This window comes from Amia ocellicauda, chromosome 8 (genome assembly GCF_036373705.1).
Source record: "Amia ocellicauda isolate fAmiCal2 chromosome 8, fAmiCal2.hap1, whole genome shotgun sequence".
Lineage (NCBI taxonomy): Eukaryota > Metazoa > Chordata > Actinopteri > Amiiformes > Amiidae > Amia > Amia ocellicauda.
In genome coordinates this window covers 22,821,687-22,846,858 of record NC_089857.1, presented here as the reverse complement: position 1 = coordinate 22,846,858, position 25,172 = coordinate 22,821,687, and the positions used below count along the sequence as shown (strand labels likewise).

General features: G+C 42.8%; 1 protein-coding gene across 1 annotated transcript; it reads left to right on the top strand.

Annotated features, from left to right (window-relative positions):
* Positions 1-428: 428 nt before the first annotated feature.
* On the top strand, positions 429-25,104 carry ubap1 (ubiquitin associated protein 1). The gene is made up of 7 exons (XM_066710722.1): positions 429-599; positions 17,060-17,106; positions 17,821-17,942; positions 19,113-19,934; positions 20,119-20,334; positions 20,460-20,561; positions 20,801-25,104. The coding sequence occupies exons 2-7, from the start codon at positions 17,067-17,069 to the stop codon at positions 20,939-20,941; spliced, it is 1,443 nt and encodes a 480-aa protein (XP_066566819.1). The 5' UTR covers positions 429-599; positions 17,060-17,066; the 3' UTR covers positions 20,942-25,104.
* The last annotated feature ends 68 nt before the right edge of the window (positions 25,105-25,172 follow it).

Sequence of the window (25,172 nt, the reverse complement as noted above, 5' to 3'; positions counted from 1 at the left end):
TTACAGGTTTTGTTAAGATTTGGAAAGTTGTAGTCAAGCAATATGCACTGCAATTAATCTTAATGATATATTTGTAGTAGTCGTCAGAACTGAAATAACTACGTTCAGTCGGCAGGTGTGGCATATTCGCAGTAAATGTATTTGGCACATTACATTTCTCCAGTTTGGGACTTTAAATTAAGCTCTGTCTGACAAGACTACTGAAGAAGACACATTTTGTCGACAAGGTCCGAGCGACGACAACCCACTACATCTCTTTATCTGACTTCTCGGGCACAAAACGAAAATAGCGATTGAAACCATAATAAACAATATGATCTCAGCCCCCATGACTCAACTTCACTCCCAAAGAGGGGGGCGGGCCGGAGTTCACGACAGAGCAGAGCCCTCCTATTGGTCCCGTCTGCGTCACTCGCTGAACGTGATGACGTCAGGGAGGACCGAGAGGTGGAGAAATGGAGAGACAATATGGCGTCCTGCGATGAAGCAGGAAATAGATTTCGGTTTCATTAAAACTTATTTCAGACGAGATTCGAAGCAGAACAGTTCGGGGGCAGCCGGAACAGGCCTTTCGGACACACAAGAAGTAGCAGACACAGGTGAGAGGGCGCCAGGGCGGTGCTGGAGAGGATGAGAGCTGTCGGAGGGAATGGGGACGGTTAGGTTTACATGGATACCCGTCTGGACATCGGTTGTTCGTTGTGTGTTTGCCCGTTACATAAACCACAGACAGCGGGCTGAGGGGCGCAGCAGGCCCCGGCTCCGTCGATAAACAGGCTGAACGAGTTGGTGAGTTTTAAACTGGGAGGCTAAGCCGCGGACCGACAGATACCCGTACAGAAGTTTCACTGTCACCGCTGTTTACGGTCTGTTTAGGCGAACAGTAGGTTTGGGTCCAGGCTGGCTCTGTCTACCACGTTGTCATGATTATTTTGCAATTCAAGATTTCACTATCGATACCTAATCCAAATACCTGCGTGATTGTCTGTTTCAGCAGGACTTTGTGGCCTCTAAACCCGACAGTTTATTACTGTAGTGATGAAGTACGATGTTGACATGCGTGGCTTTGTAGCGTACGGTGTGTGTATTACTGTAGCCCATAGCTGTGGGCTTTCATTGGGACAGTCATTCTGGTTAACAGCCTTTTATTAGTGAATCGTTTTAATTCCCTGTCCGTAATATATGAGAGTCACCAGAAATGATGCAGGTCTTGAAATAAGTAGAGGGTTGTAATGCACAGTGTTACATGACCGAATAAGATGAACAATAATGTGATATTGTGTTACAGCCAAAAGAAGAAACGATTCCACAGATTTGAGACTGATCACCAATACCGGTAGTCGTCAAAACTTGTGAGGTTTGAAATACGGACACTAGGAGTGAAAAAATAAAAATGCGCACACAGACTTGAACCTCACAGAACAATCTCAATGACTACTATTACAATTATAGTCGTGTTTACTAACCCCTTATTCAATTCCCTGAAGTTAGACCAGATAATGCTTTCTGGTAGAAATGTGTGTCACCGACATTGTCGGGTACGTTTGACGGTGAAATCGGCTGCAAGTTTAATTTTAACAAACGATATACGTGGCTGCCAAGGTAACTACCAAAGTAAATGACAGATTTAATTAATTGTTTAATGGGAATCAAAATAATTGTAAGAGCTGCGTTGTGACGAACCTTGCTTTAGTCTTCATCTTTTATTCATGGCAGTAGTTTCTGATTGATTTTGCTTATTCACCTTTACAGAATAGACAACAATTATTTACACTGATTGATGAGAAGTGTGGTAATGTGTATGTACCTAAGCAGAGCAGAACCTCCTAAATCTAGTAGCAAGAGTAATTGTATATTCATACATATTATGACACATCATGTGGATGGGGTAATAGGTAATGTGGTGGCCTCATCCACTACATTAATGCATCTGGACAGTACTTCAGCAGTTGGTGGATTGGTGTATTCATCATCTGTAATGTGAGGACAGGAGTCTCTAGTAGTCTTGCTCCTGTTTTGATCAGTCTTCTGGAATTGCATTGTCTAGATGTGATGATCAGAAAGGGGCATGACAGTTAAAAGGACTTGCCAAAGGATCATGCCCTCAGAATTGAAAATCAGCCAACAGAAACTTGAAATCTTTCAAACGGCAGTCATTGTTTACTTTAATACTCATTTAGTTGGATGAAGCTTTTATTGTGGGTGTCTTGTATGAGTTACATGTGCTATTTCTAATGCAAATGTGTGTGCTTTGTAAATAACGGGATCCAATGCGGAGCAAGTACAATATTTGAAGCAGAGAAAAAAAAGTATACATAAGTAGTTGGAGGGAGCTCCTGTGAAGAGAGCAATAAGTCACTACCAGTGGTCTTTATTGGATGCCACACTGAAACACATAGGCAGTCATAGTGAGTAATTGCTCTCTGGTAATTCCCATTCTCGCAAGGTTTCCATAGAATGGCTGCTCTTTCACTGCTGCTGGACTCGAAGACCAGCACTGTGGGGTTTTTGGAAGGCTTTGCCTCTTCATATAGTGACTTGGTGTAAAAATAAACAGTCACCTTTTTGTGAAATAAAGCTCCCTCTGTTTTAAGAATGCAGTGAGGAGACACTGTGCAACTAACTGAAGACATTGCCCTTTTTGGTTACTGGGATAGTTTTGATTCGGCTTGCAAACAAGCGCACAGTGATTGATTTTGTCTTTTATTTTTTAGTTTGAGGAGGAAACCTGTGACCTGAAACAAGTATAGTGTGTCTGGCCAAGAGCGGTGGCTTGGCTTGTTTTTGGCACATCCGCTGAGGGTGTGAAACAAACTGATTTGAATCCCAGTGGTCAGAGTACATCAGAGTTGTATAGTTTATTTTATTGGTAAACCTCTTAACGGGATCTTATCCACACATTCTATGGGAGGAAAATTAACCATTTGTAGGCACCACCGGGATAAAGCATGCTGTGCTTATTAGGGTACACCAGGGTTACACTGCTCTGGTGCAACAGCGTGTTTGGGGCTCTATGAATAATTTACAGCCAAATACCAGTGGGAGAGTGTTACATTTTCCAAATTATGTAAAACATTAGTTCAGTTCCTTATGACAGAGCTCAGACAGAAAATGGAAAACTGGAGAATCTTTGGAGAACTGGAGTTGTGAGGGGTAACGTGTGGGCTCAAATTAGCACCATAAGTAATGAATTCAAAATAAAATATATCATAAACGAGATATTTAGTTGAGAAAAAATGGATGTTGAGATAAAAGAATCAAAAGCAAAATGTATAGAATTGTAAACAAAAATAATGATATCAAAAGCAAACCAAAAAAACTTGATTTTAAATCGAAAGCAAAACTCGAATTGATTGATTGATTTCCCTCAGGCGCTCGCTTGGAGTTGCTGCCTGTGGTTGACTAGAAAGTAAATTGTATGTATATTTAGTAGTCTCCTGCCCACTAAAAGCACATAGTTTTGTCCTGGCATGACAGATTCCAATTAGCTCTTACATTTTGGGTGTTAGGAATAATGATACACGTCTGGATGGAGTCCCATTGCAACAGATTCTAATGTCTTAATCGGTTACTGTTTTGGCAGAAGCTGAATTGTTGTGCAATGAGGCCTGTGATAATCTGCTAGGTAGTTTAATGTAACTGGCTTTGATTAAATTGCTGCTTTATTTACTGCAGTTTTGCCTGCCTGTGAGTGATATATAATTTTACTTATTTAAATTTAAGATGCCTCTAACTGGCATTGGCATTCCTTGTGATCCTATACGGTTGGAAAGCTGTTTGTAGACCTTGCCTTGACAGCAGCCTGAGATGGACCCAGTGTTTGAGAGCCACACTACATCAAGAGCTGATGGACAGTCAGAAGACAGCGTGGACACTTTCATTGCTTATTTGTCACAGCTTAAGAAACAAATGGCATTCGCCTATAGCATTAGCTTGTGATATGTGCCCTTTGTGTGGACCACCTGTGACGAGGTAATTTCACTAACGGCTTCATTATTGCTACTCAGTGTAATTAATCAGAGCCCATTTAATCCTAAGGAGTATTTCATTCTCTCACTTGTTTCTTTGCTAATTATGTAGTTATATGAGCGCAAGAATTAAACCCTTACATGAATTACAGATTTACTTTTGTTAGATGAATATTTGCACCTAAAGAAGACATTTTAACCTGTATAGTGATTTCAGCCCATTACGAATGTGAAAGGACACACTTGCTGCTATTACTATGTTTTGGTTCCTGATTTAGCTTTGCTTTGTGCACTCTTTCTGGGCAGCCATGGTCTGCAGCATTTCTCTGCAACTTTGGAAAGATGACAGCACTGTGTTTGTCAGGGGCTTTCCATGTGTTGGGACTATATGAAACAATTGTTTCATTATTAAGCATGGGTTGTTTTGGAAGGGAAATATACGGGGGGAAAAATGCACAAAACAACCTGGAAGATAACTCCTCTATTATAGCACAAGTTCCTAATTGTTTGTTGTCTAGTCTGTTCAGTAGTTACTTAATTATCTCCTGTGTCATCCTTAAACATGAATTACTGTTTCAGTGAAGAAAATGCAAAGCATTTATACTCTTGGCAGCATAATCAAGCTGTTTCATTTCTTTTGTATACGCAAGGAAATTCAAGACAAGATCAGTACACTCTTTTTTTCCCTTTGAAAGCAATCACCTGTCAGACTGTCCTGCAAAAGCTACATTAAAATCACTCTTAATTCTGTTTGTTTCTGTGCAGCTGTGTTTGTGTATTCAGCAGAATTGGTAACCTAAGATCCCCCCCCCAGTTGAGCTGCCATACCAGTTTAAGGAAAGGGGCTTTGATTCACCTTGAGTTACAGAAAGAGGAGAGCAAATTGGTTTTGTCTTGTCTGACATTTCAGAGCAGCACACAGGAGCCCAGTTAAGGCTTTGTTAAGGGGAGGTGAGCAGGGAACAATAAGGCATGTATTTAACCAGGAAAGTTCCATGGAACTTCAGATTTGTTTTCTAAAGAGACATGATTAATTGGGAAGAAGCAAGATACAGATCTGAACCGTGACTATGATGTGAGTGACTTCAGACTTTGACTTTGTGCTTCTCTAGAGAGACATGCTTTGCAATTATTGAGGATAATATTGAGAGAGAACCCTTAGTAAACCTTTGGCATCTGAAATACAGAACCTTCTACCACACAGAACTCCCTGTCATCCTCCAGGACAATGGGTGTGGAATTTCTGATCCAGACAGAACTTCAACCAACTGTTCCGCCTACTTCATTCCCAGCAGCCACTTGCATTCGGAACTACTGTCTCCTAATCAAAATACTGCATCACAGTTGCTTACTCTTAACTTTTGAAACTGAGCAGAGTAGCTTCATTGTGTTGGAGCTACTGACCAGACTTTCTAATTTCATTTTTTTTCTTTTTGTTGTTTAGCGTCAGTGGCTATGAAACCAAAACTGCCTTTTGTGTATGAACACCCATTGCAAGAGATTAATCTGTTAATCACTTAACACTGAAAAGACTGTTTAGTTACAACATTGATCTTGTGATGCACAAACTGCATACATTTCTGCTATGTAAATAAACCAGAATAAAGTATCATGTTACCAATCAGAAATATATTTTCCAGACTGACAAAACTGAATTTATGTGATCAAATTGATCCCAGTAAAGCAACATCCTTAAGGAAAAGCCTAATGAAGTAACTGGGAAAACTTTAAAATCACATATTTAGTGGTATCTTTCAGAAATAACTTTTGAACTTTTCAATGTATTCACCCAGTCTGACACTGAGCTGCACTGGCGTGAGCCAGGATGTTATTTTAGTGATAACTGCAAATAATTGTGCTTGTGTTTACAGTTGTCTCTGTGTCTTCGCAGCTTTCTGCTTTTCTGGGCACTGGGCTGTCCTTATAAGATAAGAGATTAAACACCGTGTGAATTAGGGGTTTTGTTTTGTTTAGTATTTTTGGAATACATAGAGGATATCCCAAAAGTGTAGGCAGTCAGACATTTTTCAGCCAGTGCTGAATTTTCGTATAGGCATGTGAATATGGCAGGGCACCATAGATGTAGGCATGTGTGTAATTATTTTTCCTCTTTTTAAGAATCCGCTTCCCAGAGCTTTTGATGTCTTTCTCAAGGGAGCATGTGCTTCCTTCCAGAAAAAAAAGTATGTTTTTTATGTAACCTCCTCCTTGGCAATATAGGTGTTCGTTATCATTTCAGTTTTAATGAAAGCTTGTTCGTTTAGGATCGGGTCATTGATCTTTAGAGTGAGGGAATTGCACTTCTGCTTTGCCACAGTTTGGATCTTGATTTCCAGGTGGTATGGTGCTTGCTTGCTGAAGGCAGGGTGAGGCTGCCATGACTCACCTGAACGTGCCTGTGATTTGTGTAATTGATGTCACTCTCAGACACACCTAGCTCTCCAAAGTTCTGCTATGCTGTTGGCCTATGAATAATAAAAACCTCCATGCAGCAACTGCAAGGAATGTCAAGCGCCCATTCTCCAGGCATGCTGACTTAATGTCTATCTGCTGAGATGCCAGAACTTGTCATAAACACCTGTGCCTCATCTGGGGCTTATTGTTTCCTTGGTGCTGGTAACGGCAGGTACTCTGTCCCTTCAGTTTCTGAGGGAAATTAGCCCTCTGTCTTCTGCTCAGTGATTGGTGTTTTGGTGGTCACAGGCTGGGCTCTTTTTGAGGTCTTCAGGCTGTAGAAAGACATTTCTTCAGGTAATAAACTCATTGATGTTTTAACAAGGTCTTATTGGTCAAAGTTGTATTGGTGTAGCCTATGTCTGTAAAATCTATAAAACCAGAATGCATAAACAGTCTGCACTCACATTCTGTATTGGCCCTTCCTTTTCCCCATTTCAACATCCTGGCCTGAGAGAGCAAGATCGTTGGTTAAGAAGCTCAAAGTCCCTACAAAAACCAATTTCAAAATCCTCAAGGGGTTGGTAGATGAATTTCTAGCAATCGGAGAGATCATAAGGAAGGTTTTCAAACAAGTAGGCTGTTCAGCCACCCTTGCCTGCCTTGCTGTAATTAATGCATTAATGCACCTCATCTGGCTCCCAGTGGCATTAAATAGTGTGACCCAGTTAACTATGCCACACATTTACAATATCCACAGTGTGCAACTGCAGTTTAAAAACTGTTTAGCAAGTATTGGCAGATGTTAGTTCTGACTTATTTGCTACATCTTTGTTAATTCCTTTTCTGGATTTGCCTCCATTGACCTTCATCTATTTGCACTGTTTTAGTGAGCTGATCACCTGTAATAGTTAGTTAAACCATGACATAACAAGTTGTGCTATGTGGTGTATCTCCACGTGTCTTCTGTTACAGTCACTTGTTTGTTAAAACTGCTGCGTCAACCTTTTCACATGCATTTTCGTCGGCACACTCCTTCCCCCGGCCCCAGCCTAATGCAAGTCTGCTTATGTTCTCCACGTTCATATTGTAAGAAGCTTTTCTCACAGTTGATGGTGAGTTACTCTTATATTTGCAGACCCCTGGCCCACATAGTACCTGTTCTCTCCTCGGGAGACCTAAAGTATTTCACAATGGAAGTGCTGTTTTACTGAACAGAAAGCCAGTCACCTCACCTTAGATTTCCATTCCCGCCTTATAAATGGTTGTTTGTGTAATGTTGTTCTTTTAAACATGGGATCTATCCAACATATCTGATTGCTAGATCATAAGCATTTTGTTTTCCATATGCTGAAAGTTAAGTGTCTCCCAGGATGCTTTGCTTTAGACACCTATAGATTTAATCTATTCTGAAAATGCAGCGTATGATTTGATAACCGCCTCCCATTTTAGTAAAAATTGAAGATTGTGTATCTGTAAGACTCCCCATTTAACTAATTAAAGTAATGTCAGGCTTTGGTAGTTTTAGGGTTGGCACTATTTCATCCAGAAGATGAACAATTCTGTCTATTATTTTTAATGCTAGAGATTTTATTGGATTTGGCATTAGTTCCAAACAGGAAAACGGACCAAAACATCAATACAAACTGAAACCAAGTGTAAACATTTTTAACAAAAATAATACTTTAGAAAATGAACCACAACTGTGCAACCACAAATCATTTCTCTGAAAATTTAGTTACGTGACAATAACCCCATTCACACTGAAACAGTTGCCGGTAATTTGTCTGCATTTTGTTGCCAGCAAGGTCTGTATGAATGGGTCATTGCCGGCAATTTTCTGGCAAGGCTCCTAGTCTAATTGCCGGCAACGTGTCTGTGTGAATGTAGCAGGAAAATGATTGCGGGCAAATTCAGTGTCAAGTCCTTGCCTGTCGTAACCAATCAGAATAGGGGCGCGTTTTTGCGACCACAACCCGACAAGGTTAAGTCACCTTTGAACAAGAACTTGTGACCGTAACGAGAAACGGACCGGGTTTCTAGAAATGACGGAGGTTGAAAATAATATAGTCGCAGCAATTCTGAGTGTTACTGATGAACCAACAGGTTGGCGTATGTAATGCTATCTGTTGTCACACATATGTCAGAAGTTATGTACCAATAAATCATACAAAATATATTCTCTATACAGGCAAACATGTTACCCCCTCACCCTGGGTTTGTTTCAAACGAACTCGTTCGGTTCGGTTCGGTTCGTTTGCTTTGAAACAATGTATCAGTCAGTGTGCTGTTTACTTGTCTTGTGTACAAATGCGTTCAGTTTGTAACTCGGGTTCGTTTTCGTGATTAATTTCAATGTTTTCTCGGGACTCATTTTGCAATAATAAGATGAGCTTGGTTCATTTTGTATTAATAAAACACTGGACATTTACATTTTACGTGATTAGTGCATATAAGAAATGGCAGCATAACGCATACAATAACAAATACATATGACTGCATTGTATTGTTTACTGTATATTTCCTATACACGTGTGTAAATTTGATTTTGTAAATTGCATTATGCTTTGAACTGTACTGTTTTGCACTTTGTGTTGCTCTTATTTGTAAGTCACCCTGGATAAGGGCGTTTGCCAATAAATAGATAATAATGACGCAATACTACATGCAGTCTAACATATTTGACTCCTTCTGATATAACCAAATAATACACAGAATGCACAGAATGTGCTCAGATCTGACCAGCAAAGCAATTCATTTTCATAATCGTATGACAACAGTTTGAACGGTGACGCATCCAACTGTCTATTTAAACACTGTATGCAGTTATACAGAACACAGCAATAGCCTCGTATATTTGTGAATATTATAATCAGCGTTGCGCTGCCAAACAGTGATTGTTTTGCCTGTATACACATATACAATAACACAGTAGTGTGACATCTCCTCAATATCCATCTCGTAGTATTTTACTGCTACTGCCATATCTTTAAACTGGGACATGATCGCACTTTTACAAACACGTCCGAGTGTCGGTCCGACTCTGCTCTCCGGATCCACGGGCTTCTGTACCATCTTAGTCCCATGGCCACAGTGCTCTTGCCAGCAATCTCTGTTTTCTGTGTGAATGGGTCCTTGCCACCAATTTTCTGCCATTTCAAACCCGGTGTGAATGGGAGGCAACGAGAAAAAAGTAGGAAAACGTTGCCAGCAATTTTCCGGCAATATTCCGACATTTCAGTGTGAATGGGACTTTAGTGACATGTTTTTTTTTTAAACACTGGGGATGACGATGTCGTGCACATGTGATGCATGTAAAAATGTTTAGACTTCCCTCGTTGTGGGACATGCACCAGAAAGAGGCAGCCAGGATAGTGCCACTGATGTCTAGGGCACCATTGTTGATGGTTCCTGAGTTGATCTGCTCCCTGCCTGTCGACAGCCCGACCGTCGAGCTGTGGAGCCCTGTGTTGTGCTGAGCAGCGATGTTGCAGCACAAGCCTCCCGCTGCCTTTTACACTGCAGGCCTTGCATTGCCTCACTGCAGAGCACAAGTGTAGAGGAAGTCTGATGCAAGTGTTTCTGTATGGGGTTCTATGGGGAGCAGTCAGTTATGAAACACACAATATAAAAACAAGATGTATATTTCCACCTCCTATAGTAATAGTAGGTATAGTATAAATGGTAAAGTATATTCCTGTTCGTGAGAAGGGGTTAAAGTTAGCTCCTTTTTAATGGGCTGATTTATTTTTCGTTGTGAAAAAGACAGATGTGTCTATGTGCCTTAAATACAGGAAACTCTGGCTTCTTCTACAGTGTCAGAGCCCAGAAAGGGAGAAAGCAATGCTGATGACTGACTGACTAATTTCGCTTCTCTAATTGAGTGGAGAAAGAAACCAACCTTTTCGTCCAGTGCATTTGGATTGCAATGCTGCTAACCGCTCATTCACTACCCTGCTGAGGCCGATGCCAGCAGAAGCACTTGGCAGTGACCTAAATTTAATGCACACCAGAATGCTTTTTGTGCCTGCCTTTCGCAAACGCAAACCAAAATGATTTTCTCTCCTCTTCCCCGATTTCTTTCCTCTCGAGCATGTAGATTAAGATCGGCGTAGCTTTCGATAGGCGCTGTTGAAGTAAGTTACTCATGACATGCCTGTCAGGATCTTGACAGCAGGGTGCTCTGCATTGCAGTACATTGCGGCTCCATCTCAGGTTTTAGGGGTTTAGTTTTTAATTCATACTTTTTCTTGCCAGTGTATCCCGCTTATATCCACCCTCAGATTGTTGCCATTTATTAAGGGTGAGATCATGTGTGGCAGCTGTACTCTGAGGGAGACAGCAGCGGTCACTCTGGATATACAGGTCAAATCCGCTTTCTCTTGGGATAATGAGAAGAGGCAGGCAGCAGTGAAGGGAGGAGTGGGCACTGGTGTAGTGCTCTGCTACTGTCAGTGAAAAGAAACTGGGGGTGCCAGGTCCCACTGTTCTGACCCAGTGTCCAGACATGTCCCCATCGGACCTATACTGGTCTCTCTGTCAGGTGGAATCCATTCAGGGCCTCAGCTCAGCAGGAGACCATAGAGTTCAGTGGCAGTGGGAGTAGGTGCTTGCAGGGAAAGGGGGTAGAGGAGGATGAATGTCACAGTGCTCTTCCACAAAGACATTTATAATGCGCACTCAGCTCTGTTTCTGGTTGAGTGGTTCTTTCAGTCAGGTTGTTGAAGCTGCTGATCCTCAGCTGGTGGACAACTAACATGGGGCCCAGAGGTGGCTACAGTTCAGTGTTCGATTGCGTTTCTGTCAGGTGGCGCTACAGCAGTGGGGTATCTTGGCTGCAATAAGACTGATGCCGATATATGCTCAGTGTATTTAATTTGCTCACCCTTTAGGTGTTGAGATCTTAAAGGGGTTTTATCGTAAGTATTGAGTGCACTCTCATTTGGACCAAGAGAGCTAAAGTAAGACTCGTCCTGTTAAACACGTGCAAGTCAATCACAGTCAGTTCAAAGTGTTATCTTCTGCCTGCCTCCTGTTCCCGGTGCTAAAATGTATTTCATGTTTGGTTTTCCGGTCTGGGTGTCTGAGTCGAGATTGAACTAAAGGTTTTGTGTTGACTTTGCCAATGCCTTTCAGAATTCTGAACACCCTTATCTCGGCTCCTCAAAGTATTCTGTGCTCCAAAATGCTTTGATTAAACAACCCCTCCTTTTTCCCCTGCTCTGCTCTGGATTCTTTCCAGATTGGCAATTTCTTATTTTTTTATCATGTGTGATATTTATTACTTTACAAAACAGGTGGTAAAACTTTATGCATGAATTTTGCTACTGCATGGTAATGTATAAACAATTTATACTTCCAGAATTTGCTTCTAATTAAACTGTGAGACTGATCTCAGAGGTCCCTTAATCTAGCAGATTCTATCAGTTCTTGGAAGAATCAGCTCTTTAGAAACTGTGAAGTGTTTGCCAATTTGGCCAAAATAAGCCAATTATTAGGTGAATGAGGTCACTGAAAGCAATGAAAACTTGAAGACACCGTGGCCCTGCAAGACCGCAGGGCAGAGCACACACAGCAGCCTTGCAATAAATGTTTATTTTGTCCGAGAGATATCTATCTCTATCTATCTATCTATATATATATATATATATATAGTACTGTGCACAAATTTTAGGCAGGTGTGAAAAATGCTGTAAATTAAGAATGCTTTCAAAAATAGATGTTAATAGATTATATTTATCAATTAACTAAATGCAAAGTGAGTGAACAAGAAGAAGAAGCTACATCAAATCAATATTTGGTGTGACCACCCTTTGCCTTCAAAACACCATCAGTTCTTCTAGGTACACTTGCACACAGTTTTTGAAGGAACTCGGCAGGTAGGTTGGCACAAACATCTTGGAGAACTAACCACAGTTGTTCTGTGGGTTTAGGCAGCTTCAGTTGCTTCTCTCTCGCAATGTAATCCCAGACAGACTCAATGATGTTGAGATCAGGGCTCTGTGGGGGCCATACCATCACTTCCAGGACTCCTTGTTCTTCTTTATGCTGAAGATAGTTCTTAATGACTGTCGCTGTATGTTTGGGGTCGTTGTCATGCTGCAGAATCAATTTGGGGCCAATCAGATGCCTCCCTGATGGTATTGCATGATGGATAAGTATCTGCCTGTACTTCTCAGCATTGAGGAAACCATTTATTCTGAACAAATCCCCAACTCCATTTGCAGAAATGCAGCCCCAAACCTGCAAGGAAGCTCCACCATGCTTCACTGTTGCCTGCAGACACTCATTCGTGTACCACTCTCCAGTCCTTCAGCTAACAAACTGCCTTTTGCTACAGCCAAATATTTCAAATTTTGACTCATCAGTCCAGAGCACCTGCTGCCATTTTTCTGCACCCCAGTTCCTGTGTTTTCGTGCATAGTTCAGTTGCTTGGCCTTGTTTCCATGTCGGAGGTATAGCTCAACACACAGACTGCCGGTCTACGTTCAGAAAGATACCTGTGTGTTTGAGTTCCAGTGAATAACAAATAAATAGTAAAAGCTGGCTGTGTGTGTAGATTAATAATATGACTTTTTCTGTTGCCCGTCTTTCCTTTTCTGTTATTGCTAGTGTCGCAGAAGTGTGAGTCTTTTATGTGGGCATACCAGCTGTTAATTAATGGGAAACGCTGTATATACACACATCGTTAACCTTTCAACGATATACATACACCTCTCCAAGGTACCCTTTGATTTCTGCGCATCTCTTCATTATGCATCCTGCTTACACGACTTCCTGGTGACGTGCCAGCATTTTGAGTTTCCTGACTAATGTTCAAGGAGGGCTTTATCAGAGGCTTTGGGCAGAATCTTCTAGTGCACAGTAATAGTGATAGTCTCTGGACAAGCCTTCCGTGAACCCATACGCATTCTGTATTGCACTTAAAGGGCTAGTCCTTGAACTTGTGTTTTATGGTCTTTCAGGATACAGTTGTCAGCATGACTTATAAAGCATGCCATGTGCATTCCCCTGTATTTGCACAGCGTGTGTGCTGCTGCACTGGTTTTCGCTGGAGGCTGGAGCTTGCGTCATCCACTGGACCTGCTGTAGCAAGATGGCAGGTGTTTTTCAAAGGAGCAGTTGAGAGAAGGACACCCATAGGCAGCCAATGTAGAACTTCAAAACCTCATGTGTTCTAGGCAGGAAGATAAATAAATCTGTGACTAAAGAAGTTCTATCCTGCAAAAAGTTGTTCTTTGTTGTAAATGTTCTACATGTATTAACAGCTCCCTGTGCATTACCTCACAGCTGGGTGAGTCACATGACCAGGGTCTGTGAAAGTTTGGGAGCAAGGAAGGTGAAGTCTGTTAATCTATAATGACACACCAGGGAAATCAAACTGGGTCAGTCAGCGCCGTCTGCCTGTGTAGGAACTGGACGATGTGCCCTGGAAAAGAGAACACATTACTCCCTAGTAAGAGCTCCAGCGATTTTGCACAGAGGTACTTGGACTACAGTTTGGAATTTTTCACAGAGAATGAAGTATGATGTTCTGACAGTAGGCTTGTCCAAGCTATTATCACTAGTGTGCACAAGCTGCCTCAGAAAACCAAATAAAAATTAGTACAACAAGTAAGTGGTTAGTATGACACAACTGTATCTTAATTTTCCAGACCTGATCTGGATCTGAAATCTCTGCTGCTGAAATACTACACTTATTGTGAAGGAGGGTGTTGTCGGATATTTTTGGGAGTGATTTTCTGTTGCCTGTCTTTAGAGGCCTGCATGTTAATTTAAGTAACTGCACCATACTCATGTCATGCATGTCACCCCAATCAGGGCAGAAAAAAAATGAAGTTTTTGTGTTGCACAGAATGCTTCCCTTCTTTGATCTATAATTGCAGTTCATGACTCATTTAAGGACCTGAGAAAGATTGGCAAATTAGCTTATTTTTTGTGTGTGGCACAACACCAAGCACAATATGGAGCAGACACAAAGCACAGGGTCTGGTAGCTTCAAGGCATCATCAAACTGCTTCTTGAAGAATCTCAGGAAATTGTTTCTCTGTAACATCCTGCTATTCCTCCCTATATAGCTTCTGGCAGCTGCCTTAGAGAAGTCATTTTAAAATCAATTTTTGCCAGAGTAGTTAATTAGCATGCTAATGAAAAACTCGGCACGAATTACAACCAAGCCCCATGCTTAGTGCGCATACCCCCAAATGGATATGCCGAGAGTCAGAAATGGCGTACTGGGAAATTAGTAGACAAGATTCATACAGTGCAGCATTCTACTCACCAGTAGGTCAAAACCAATAGAACACTACAGTTATCGGGCCAGAAGTTCCAATTAATCATTAGCGGAAAATTCTGAAGAGAAGGTCTTGTTTGAACATCATTACTTGGCCAGTAATCTACTGCAGTCCTCAAATAGTCTATATTTATAAAGCATTAAACTTGATAAGAGTTTGAATACCACTGAGGGCAGATGCATGATGTCAAGTTGATTATGCCCTGGCACACTACAGAAGTCAATATCACTCAGCATTAATAAAGGGACACTTTTTTTTGTTTTCAGCCATGGAAATCTTGCAGTGCACCAACAAGCATCACAGTACAGTAGCGCCCAGCTGCAGCACAGGAACCCTGATTAATTCAATGCTACAATAAATGCTGTCACACTTCTGGCTTTGTTCAGATTTATTTTTAGGTGCCATGACTGTTCTGATTTTATTTATTTGGCCCAAACTTCCAAGCCTATATTTACCAACAGATATTCATAGGAACTGCTGTGAACAACTGAACCCATCTTTATAGCTTTAACAGTTTGGTCATTTGTGATCTTAGGTAGCCATATTGCATTTTTGTTTGTGTGGCATTTTTACAGAAATCTTTGCCAAAATAACATTTAAGAACCATATAAAACTTTAGTTAGGTGAATGAGGTCACTGACATTGTTGCCATAAGTTTTCAATTTGTTCAAAAGAAGGCACCTGGTTATGTTGTGTTTTAGGACAAACCTTTTGAGTACTTCTTCTGTGAAACTGTTTGTCTGATTGTGAAACTATGTAAACGGTCCCCTCTGAAGTTTGTTCGAATCAAATTTGCTGCAGTAAAAACATTGCTGCAGTGCGCCAATAAAATGTTGGCATTGTGTTACTTGCATATGTTCCTCCATATCTGTAATATTGCTCTATTGTGTGTTATGCAATGTAATACACTTTTGAAACGGCCCACTTTACACACATTGCTGTATTTGTGAACTCCTATGCCATACATACGTGCTACAAAGCGTCCCAACTAACAACAACTCCACCTGTTCTCTGCCATGCAACCATTAGGCTGCATATTTGGCTTTATCCTCACCTCCTATATGCAAATTGCAGAATTATAAATATGTCTGTAATCATTTATCTCTCTGTTCAAATGGAATGTTCTTGCTTTCCCAGTAGTCCTAGTGCTTGCTGATGTTACAATCTACCCCCCCACACACACATTTCTCAATAATTTGAATTGAAACCTCTACATACTATGTATACCAAGTGGAATAGGAGATTCCATAGAGGAGTGCCTTCCCCCCCCCCCCTGTTTTTTTCATTCATTGTGTATGTTTATCGGTGCATCTGTATATTTCAATGTCTGTCTGCATGTTTGAGCGTCTGTCTGTGAGTCCATTTGGGAGAGACGTGCAGTGCAAGCACTGTGTTGGAGCCGCAGCCTTGTTCTGCTGCTGCTGCTAAATGTGAGGAGCTGTCTTCTCCCACAGCTGTCAGCATACTGGCAGCAACCATTATGCTCCCTAACGGCTTCACCGCACTGAACCTCGCCCGTTTATTCATGGTGTCTCATCGAACTGCTTTTGTTTTATTTTATTCAGTTTGTTGGTACACAGTTTTGTTTTCTATACCAAAGACACTCTCAAATCACCAGGCATGTTTGCATGCGTGGCTCCCTGTTGATCTTCTGCCCCTGGGCCCCTTGCGCTCGTCTGGACTCCGATAAATGCGCCTGTATTACATGAATCCAAAGAGTGCATGGTGAGAGTCTCGCAGCTTCGGCTAGGCTGTAGCCGTATAAAACAGTCTTCTAAAAGGTTTACATTATAATGAGAGGGAAAATGGTTGAAGATGGACAGCAAGGTGATCTGTGATGATGGGGTTGTAAAGGTACAACAAACATTGAAAAGGCAATGGTAACCAAATAAAGATCATGGTTTCCTCATTTTCAAATATAACATTGAATGAAAATGGGAAGCACTTTTTATTGATGTATTTATGTACTTTTAACTTTGAATTCTGCAACTAAAACTCTTTGTTTAATGTTCCCATGATCACCACTGCAGCTCGTGCTTGTGGCCGCAGATAGATAAGCACAGCGGTGAAACCTGAAGTCTACCTATTGAGGGTGGTTAATGGAAATTCAGGAAACTACAGAAAATAGAAGCTGAACCAAGAAGTATAGTGGGACAATGTAGTAGTATTTAAAGTTATTCCCCCCCCCCCCCCCCACCCCTGTATGTTTCTGTTATCGAACCGTGCCCTTTCCTGTCTGGATACATCACGTCACATCAGTGTCTGCAGCTCCCAGTTTGTGTGGCTGCTGTTCTCCAGGAAGCTCAGTTTCCAGAATATTCTGTTTGGCTTGTTTACATGGAACGGTTTAATTACTGCAGGAACATAAACACATTCAAATTGTATGTCTTTTGTTTTCACAGAGTCTAAATGGCTTCAAGGAAGTCTGGGTCAGATTTCCACAACACTGGTGAGTTTATATCAGGGAGTGTATGTAAGGTAGATCTTATTGCCAGATATCTCGTTTTAGTTTTAAAGCACTCCATCAGTCCTAACTTGTATGAATGTCTTTTTTGTTTTAATGAAGTTAACAACAGCATTCCAGAGCTGAGGGAATGTTTCGATTTTTTTTTTTCAATACTGCTTCTGTTTTAAAACTCGAAATCTATAGGGGAGCTAAGCAGGTGTGTCGACTCTTGGAAAATTAATCTTAGTTTTGATCGAGATTCCTTATAACTTCTAATATAAAACCTGAGTCTGACCATTTCAAGTGATCTCTGAGGGGAGCTTGAAATAGAAAGTGGTGCATTCAAAGTTAAAATTAAATTAAAAGATGGAAGATGCAAAGTATACCAGTGGAGCTTAAGGTGTGATATATTTAGACAGATTTTGTTTAATCGACAACTTTAAATTGTAGGGGCCAAAGGCATGGTGTGTGTGCGCATAGAGAATTTTTTCATTTGCAGGATACTGGGACTAATACGAGAAGGATCTCTGGGCTGGGGTCAGCACTACAGGTTCTCAATCTCACTTTAGTTTGAGAAGTGAGGCAAACAGAAAAACACTTTCTGAATAGACTTTAAAACGTCACAAACCCCAGGAATGGCCAGACACACTGAATACCTTGACTAAGAATGATGAATGTGGAAGGGTCTTGATGGTGCCTTCTCGTCTTCTCCTGCAGGACCTTTCAGTTATCTGGATGATGTTCCCTTTAAGATCAGCGACAAGTTCAGAAGCCCGGCTAAAGTAGGCCTGCCCATTGGCTTCTGTCTGCCAGACTGTTCACAGCTCTCTGAGTTAGAGGTAAGAGCTGGAGTGGAAATGCCCGGAACCCACAATTAATTCACAGATTTAGGTTACCTACCCCGTTTTAGGCCCTAACAGCAGCCTGAACCCCAACCTTAGCTAATGCCAGCATTTCAAGATGGCCCATAAAAATCTACATCTGACTCGGTAGATAAACAACCCCAACCTAAACAAAAGATTTCATTTACTGTTTGCTCTGAACTTAACTGTAGCCCAGAACAAAATGTAACGCTAATTAAAATGCTAAATTATTTATAGTGCCTTATTTTACCAAATGTCGCAATTATGCACTCTAATTAACCTAACTAATGGTCAGACTAGTCTTACTTCCATCTGTTTTCATCCCTAATTAAAACTTCGCTTTGTCAAAATTTCCAAATTTAGATTTTCAGTTTTTTAGTGAACATTCTTAAACATCCAAATCTTAATTTCATACAGATGGCAGTTAATTAGCCTAACACTTAAATAATTGAGAATCTTTATTCTGAACTGTGATTCTGCATTGTGGTGTCAAAAGGAGAGACCTTACACCATTGTATTACATCAGTAGTTTACCTTCCCCTAATTAAAACTTGCCATTGTAAAGAATATAATTGTGTGTGCAAAGTAAGTGTGGGGGGAAAAAACCCAGAGAAAAATATAATCTTAATTAACTAGGCCTAAATAATTCCCACAATAATGATACAGCTATGTACATCAGGACAAGCTCAGGTTTCTTGCGGTTTTATTTATTGATTGATTTATTTATTTTTGTTGAAGTTGATAAATGGGTGGGTGTGCTACACAGAATACAATGTTAAATATGTGGGACTTAGGCTTTGAAAGGTTGGGAAACAGTGTACTAGACTATGATTTAGGAGCCTCATGTTATAATGGCTGAGATATTTGGGGGTCTTCAGGGGACCCCAGAAAAGCTTACAGATCCCCTGGGTTCTTAAAAACTAAGTTTAATACACCTGTATGTTTATATATTCTGAGAAACTGCAAAGGGCTGCCACACACTGATCTGTGTCCAGAACTGCTGCACATGAGGATCCTGACTTCAGTTGACTGGGCTCTGAGCAACCTGCATCTCAGGCAGTTTATAATTCAGTCTCATTGCAAAGTGCTGTTAGAGGCTTATGATGAGAAGCACCCACCCTCTCTCTCTCCCTACCTCTGCTGCAGTATGACTTCTCTCTGGAGCGGCGGACGGTGCGCTGGGCGGAGGAGTTGGCGGGGGTGCGGAAGGCCCAGGAGCGGGCGCGGCTGAAGGCAGAGGCTGCCCAGGCAAAGGGGGAGGGGGCTGGTCAGGAGCGGCGCCTCAATGGGGATCTGTCCCCGTCCGGAGACGATCCAGCCTCCTCACCACCCCCTCCCCTGCCTCCCGCAATGAACCCCGTGCTGGCGGGCCTGAGGCACAATGCCATCCTGACGCCCCTGCCAGCACCCAGCCTGCGGCAGCGCGAGCCCAGCCCCCCGGCACCGCACTACCTCAACCTGGCTGATTTCGAGTGTGAGGAGGACCCCTTCGACAAGCTGGAGCTCAAGACGCTCAATGACAAAGAGGAGCTGCGCAGCATCCTGCAGCTTCAGGCCGTCACGCCGCCCGAGCCCAAGCTGCCTCTCAATAAACCCGGCCTGCTGCACAAACCCAATGGGCTGGTGGCCCTGCTGCAGCTGGATGGCCCCGGTGGTCCCCTGTCCTCCTCTCCCCCTCTGGGCTCCCAGGGTCCGCTAGCAGCCTTCCCCTGCAACATCCGTTCCCTGTCCTTCCCCAAGCTGTCCGAGTCGGAGGAGAAGCCGCCGCCGTGTGAGGACCACCGGAGCTACAGCGCTGTGGCCTCCCTGGGCCCTGTGACACAGGGCCTCCCCAATGGCACCCACACATCCCAGCGGGGCTCTGTCAAGAGTCGCCCCGAGGGGCAGGAGGATCTGCCTGGCCCCCAGTCCTGCCCCCAAGTTCCTGCTGACCCGCACAACCACACACACAATGGAGCTCCCACACAGGTGAGCACTCGGCGCTCAGTGGACTTGCTTTTTGTTTTAAGATGGAAGTTTAGTCCATAAACGCACAATATTTCATTTTCCAGGCTTCCAAGTGTTGTCTGCTTATTGGGTTAATTTAGAGCTGCTTTGAGGTGATCAGTGACGTACTCCCTTTAGTTAACTCTTGCCTCTCTCAATTCCTCAGCCTAACACTCACACAGGGCCCCCCCCTGCGGTCAACACAGCCTCCTCCGGACCCTCGGGCCCCCCTGCTCCCGCCAGTGTGCCGGCAGGGCACTGTGGGCCACTGATGGCACTGTCGCAGAGTGAGCGCCAGTGCCTGGAGACCATCGTTGCCATGGGGTACCCGTGGGAGGGTGTCATCAAGGCCATGCAGAAACAGGGACAGAACATGGAGCAGGTATGAAGTCCTCTGTGTGGGGTCTAGTATTGGCTTGCTGAAGAATACTACAACCAAATATTAAATAAATGTATATTAAAAGTTACATTAATCTTGTACCCTCTTCTTTCCTGGTCTCTCTAAAGGTCCTGGATTACCTGTTTGTGCATGGCCGCCTGTGTGAGCGGGGCTTTGACCCCCGTTTGGTGGAGGAGTGTCTGGAGATGTACCAGTGCTCTGAGGAGAAGGTTAGTTCTACTGCCTGAATGCTCTGAGCCTGCCTCTCCATCTACTCTCTCTCAAACACTCTGTACTGTCCCCTGTCTTCACCCTGTCTCTTTCTCTGCATCACACTCTTCCCACTGGCCTTTGCTTACACCCTGTCTCTGTACTCCAGCTTCCTGTCACTCTTCCTTGTCACTCTCGTGCTTTTGCTCCCTGCCTGGTCTCTCCAAACCTCTGACGGCCCGTGACTGTGTGTCCTCAGGCTCTGGAGTTTCTGCAGCTGATGTCGAGGTTCCGGGAGATGGGTTTCGAGCGAGACGCCATCAAGGAGGTGCTGCTGGTCCACAACAACGACCAGGACAAGGCACTGGAGGACCTCATGTCTCGGGCCACTGCCAGCTGAGGGCCAGCCCTGGGCCATGCGCTTGCCCCTCGTTCCCTCCCTCTCCTCTCCTCTCCAGACGCTCGCGGACAGAAATCCTGCGCCACATACACACACCTGCAGAGAGAGAGAGTGGGCGAGAGAGAGAGGTGGCGAGAGAGAGTGCGCAAGGGAAAGAGGGAGGAAGGAAATGGGGGTTGCACAAGAGACAAAAGCTGCCTTCTCCAGCTCTTTCCACTGGGTTTTGTCGAGCAAGTGGGACATGAATCGACAAAACCGCAAAACAAGAAATGAACAAAAACAAATTAACATCAAAAAGGAGGAAATAATATTTACATGCTTTTTGGCGCTTGGTGTTTGTTGGGGCTGCGGACAGGGAGACTGGCGGAGAGGACACTGGGTCCCCTGCTGCAGCCCCGGGTTCGAGGCTGGGACTAAGACATAGCTAAAGAGCTGCCATCTTCAGCAATCCCCCCCAGCCCCGGTGGGGATCTGGGTATGAAACAACAAACAAGAAATCACACAAAAAATGACAACTAAAGAAGTGCCCTTTCTGCAACCGGTGGATATTTCCATTCTTGGAAGGAATTAAAACAGATCTTTTTTTTTGTTTGTTTGTTTGTTTTTCTTTTTTTTCTTTCACTCTCTTTGGGGATTTTTTGTCCTCCCATACTTTCGGATTTAGAGACTGCTTTACTGGACTAAAAAAAATAATATAAATAAAACTACTGCGCCTTTTGCTCTTGCACTGGATTTGGACCACAAAAAAAAACTGCAGGAGATGCAGAAATAAAAAAGAAATATATATATAAAATGAAACAAACTACAGAGACTTTCTGAAAGCTGCTCCAAATGGTATATAAAAGTGTTAAGGAGTTTAAAAGTATATTGTAGGTTTGTGTTGATGTGCAGCCAACCTTTAGTGCAATAGAGACTGAAGTGGTCTGGCAGTGCTGTCCTCTGGGATGGCCAGGGGGAGACCCTGCTTTCTGAGCTGGGCACTGGAGGTACTTTCGCTATAATACTGCCCCCTGGCGTCTCTGTGTGAAGTGCAGCGGTGCCAGGAGACTTGTGGACTGTGTGAGATTGTGAAACTGGGATTTGCTTGTGTCCTGAGTGTTCCAGAGACCATGTCACCAGCCCAATAGAAAAATAAATCATACATCTATTGATGTTATTTTATTTTTTTCTTCCTCCTGGAATCTGATGTAATTGCTCCTTGAAATGAGTTACCACAACAAGAATGGTCTCCCAGTAGTCTCTATGTAGGGCCAAGATTGATATCAAGTCTGTGGGGCACACGTTAGATGTGTAAAAGTGCTATGTTAAGAATTATTTATTTATTATTCATTTTCTGGTACTTCAGGTTTTTGTATACCCTCCCTAGTTGGTTCCTCCAGCTGTATCGAGATGTATTTTAGAGAATTGAAATCGGAGTTCCTGAGCAAGCTAGTGAAGTGAAAGTGACTCAAAGATTCATAGTGCAGCAGGGTCCCAAGGTCTCTGGGAAGCAGCAGTAGCTTAAGGTTTAAATCTGGATACTCCAAAGCATACAGAGAGTCCAGTTCTCTATTTAAGGAGTGGAATGGACGCGTGTTCCCTATCCAGAAGACCCCTGTGGCCCTCGAGTGCTGGACCTGCGGGTTGTGAAGCCAGACAGTGCCTGAAGCTCTGTGTAGAGTAGGAGTTGGGGAATTGCATCTAACAGCCCTGATTAACCTGACCTCATGTCTTTTCAATGGAAAGACGATGAACTTGTTAAGGGATGTGAGGCTGATTGCAGTGGTGAGTGTTCATGAAGTGCAGGTGAGTTAATGCAGGTTGGTGTCTTAACAGCTTTCTAAAGGAACTGCTCAGGGTGGGGAGTTACTGATCTCTGCGCATGATCTGACAGAAAGCGGAGATTAGTCTGTGTTTTGTGGGTTGTGGTCAATTCACTCTCCGACGTCGTCACTTCCTTAAAATTGCAGAAGAATCATCCCATTGTTTTGTTCAGTCACGGGCAAACTGTAAACTACCCAAGCCCACAGAAATGCATCACACATTAAAACCAACAAGAAAGCAAGCAAGTCCCTTGAGATCAGTTGCAAACCACTCTGATAAAAGCCTCTTCCATTGATGCCCCAGGAATCCCCCCAGACAGTGCCAGGGACTTAGTGAGGTGTAATCAGTTCCGGTGTGTGGGAGTTTTCTGCTTCCTGGACTCCACTGTTTCTGTTAGTGTCCTCCATTGTCAAAGAAGAGATTCCCCTGAGAGTGTGAGAGACACCTTGGTTGTCCCAGTTCCAGAAACCATCCAGACTGAAATCTGCTTTGGTTACATTACAATTTTAATTTCCCAATTTGCCCATTACTCTAATTTTTTCTTTAAAAATAAGGAAGGTATATTTAATCTTGGCTGAGGATCTGGAAGTGCCCCACAATGTACAGAGTCCACGAAGAGGGAATCCTTAAAACACTGCACATTTTTATTAGTGATTTTTATCTGAGCGCTTCTCAGAAATGCCTTTGTGGGTTTAAATTCTTTGCTGCTTTGTATTTGCAATTCTTCTAATATCACAAGTGCAAAACTAATACTGTGTTGAACATTGTGTGCATACCCTGAGTCAGATGTGCCCACACAGGCACAGCAAGGGCATCCGCTTGTGAAGAGCTGAGCCAGGGTACAGGTTGACAGGAGGACAAGACATCCCTTGGACACATTTGAGTTGGGTTTCAATCAAAACTCCGTACAAAAACTGACAGGACGCGTTACGGTTCAGATTGCAGTACCATTAAAGAGAACTGATCCGAATCTCCATCCAGCATTATTTTATTTATGTTTTGGACCCTTGCACTAGATCAATGTGTTGACCTAATGGTATTAGGTCAGTTCCTATTATTGTCATTTATTATTTGTATTGTTATTATTCTTTTTAATGTTGGTGTCACATGGCATCAGAACAAAAACACAACACACCAGTCTTCAGGGAATCTCGTATTGTGCCAAATCCCACTACTGATGTGTTTTAAGCTGATGGGAGAGGCAGCTTATCCAGCTGCAGCCAGTGTTCGTGAACCGGTATCCTTTGACTTGCATGGTGTTTAGATCTGCTTCTGCTCACAAACCATGGAATTGCACTGAAATTGAATGTAAAGCGGATTTAAATTCATAGGAAGTACCTGATGCTTAACGATGCAATTGATATTGATAGTGTGTACAAGGTGGGTTTAAACCGAGAAGACGAGGCAGTTAAAATCTGCTCCATTCTGTAGCAGTGGGAATGAATTTGACCACAGCCCTGTTTTACATTCATGGAGGGTAATAGGGTACATCTTTACTTAGTGTCGGATGGTTTTGATTTTTTTGTTTCCCTTTGGTATTAAACATAGACTCTATGTAGTGCACAAAGACCGTGTTTGCCATGGAGGCACTGTGTTATACCCAGGATGTGTTAGCTGGGTCGATCTCTTGAATGGCAGAAAGGTTGGAAAAGTACTTCAACAACAGCGGTTCTGACAGAGGGGACTGGAATTGGTTTGTCCTCGTGAGAGCCTGCTAGCTTTTTTTTTTTTTTTGGGGGGGGGGGGGGGAAACCCAAGGAAACTTGTGAAATCAGCATCCTTAGTTCTGTAATCACCAGATGTACAATTGCTAAAAGTAATCCAACTTTGCCTCCAGTTAAATAAATACTTTTAGTTGTTTGACTAATCTATTCCTGAGTGTGTATATATAGAGAGACGTGTTCTATACTGCACATTCTTTTGGTGACAATAAAATTGAATTGACAGTTACACATTCTTTTATGCCCACCATTTTGCAACCGTCAGTTGTGATTCAGCAGGACTCTGCTCCCACTTTGGCCACAATAACTGGAGCATGTGGGCCAACCCTGTGAGACGCACATCAACCCGTGACATGCATCCCATCGCCCCCTGCGAGCCCCGGAGCACAAACGGCAGGGCCCTGGACAGACTTGCCCTGCACTGGTATTGCCCAGACATGCAGAAACTAGGAGCCCCTCAGCCAACTGTATGGCACCTTAAAAAGAAATCTGCTGAAATCCTGGCATATTCTATAGAATTGCAAAGAGACTGGGGTACAAACTTTCATATGTCCCTTCTCACCCGGCAAGGGTGCTGTGGAATAAATTGTCATCAGCGAGTAGATGTTTAGCAAAACTAAAATAAACTGGAAAATGCTACAGCTTGTGTGTGTTTGTATGTATACATGCATGCATGTGTGAGTGTGTGTATATATGTATATATAATT

Bases quoted from the DNA above. Each gene is read 5' to 3' on its own strand.
- ubap1 (XM_066710722.1), top strand. From the start codon at position 17,067: ATGGCTTCAAGGAAGTCTGGGTCAGATTTCCACAACACTG. The intron at 19,935-20,118 runs GTGAGCACTCGG...TCAATTCCTCAG, and splicing joins ACAATGGAGCTCCCACACAG to CCTAACACTCACACAGGGCC. The intron at 20,562-20,800 runs GTTAGTTCTACT...GTGTGTCCTCAG, and splicing joins ACCAGTGCTCTGAGGAGAAG to GCTCTGGAGTTTCTGCAGCT.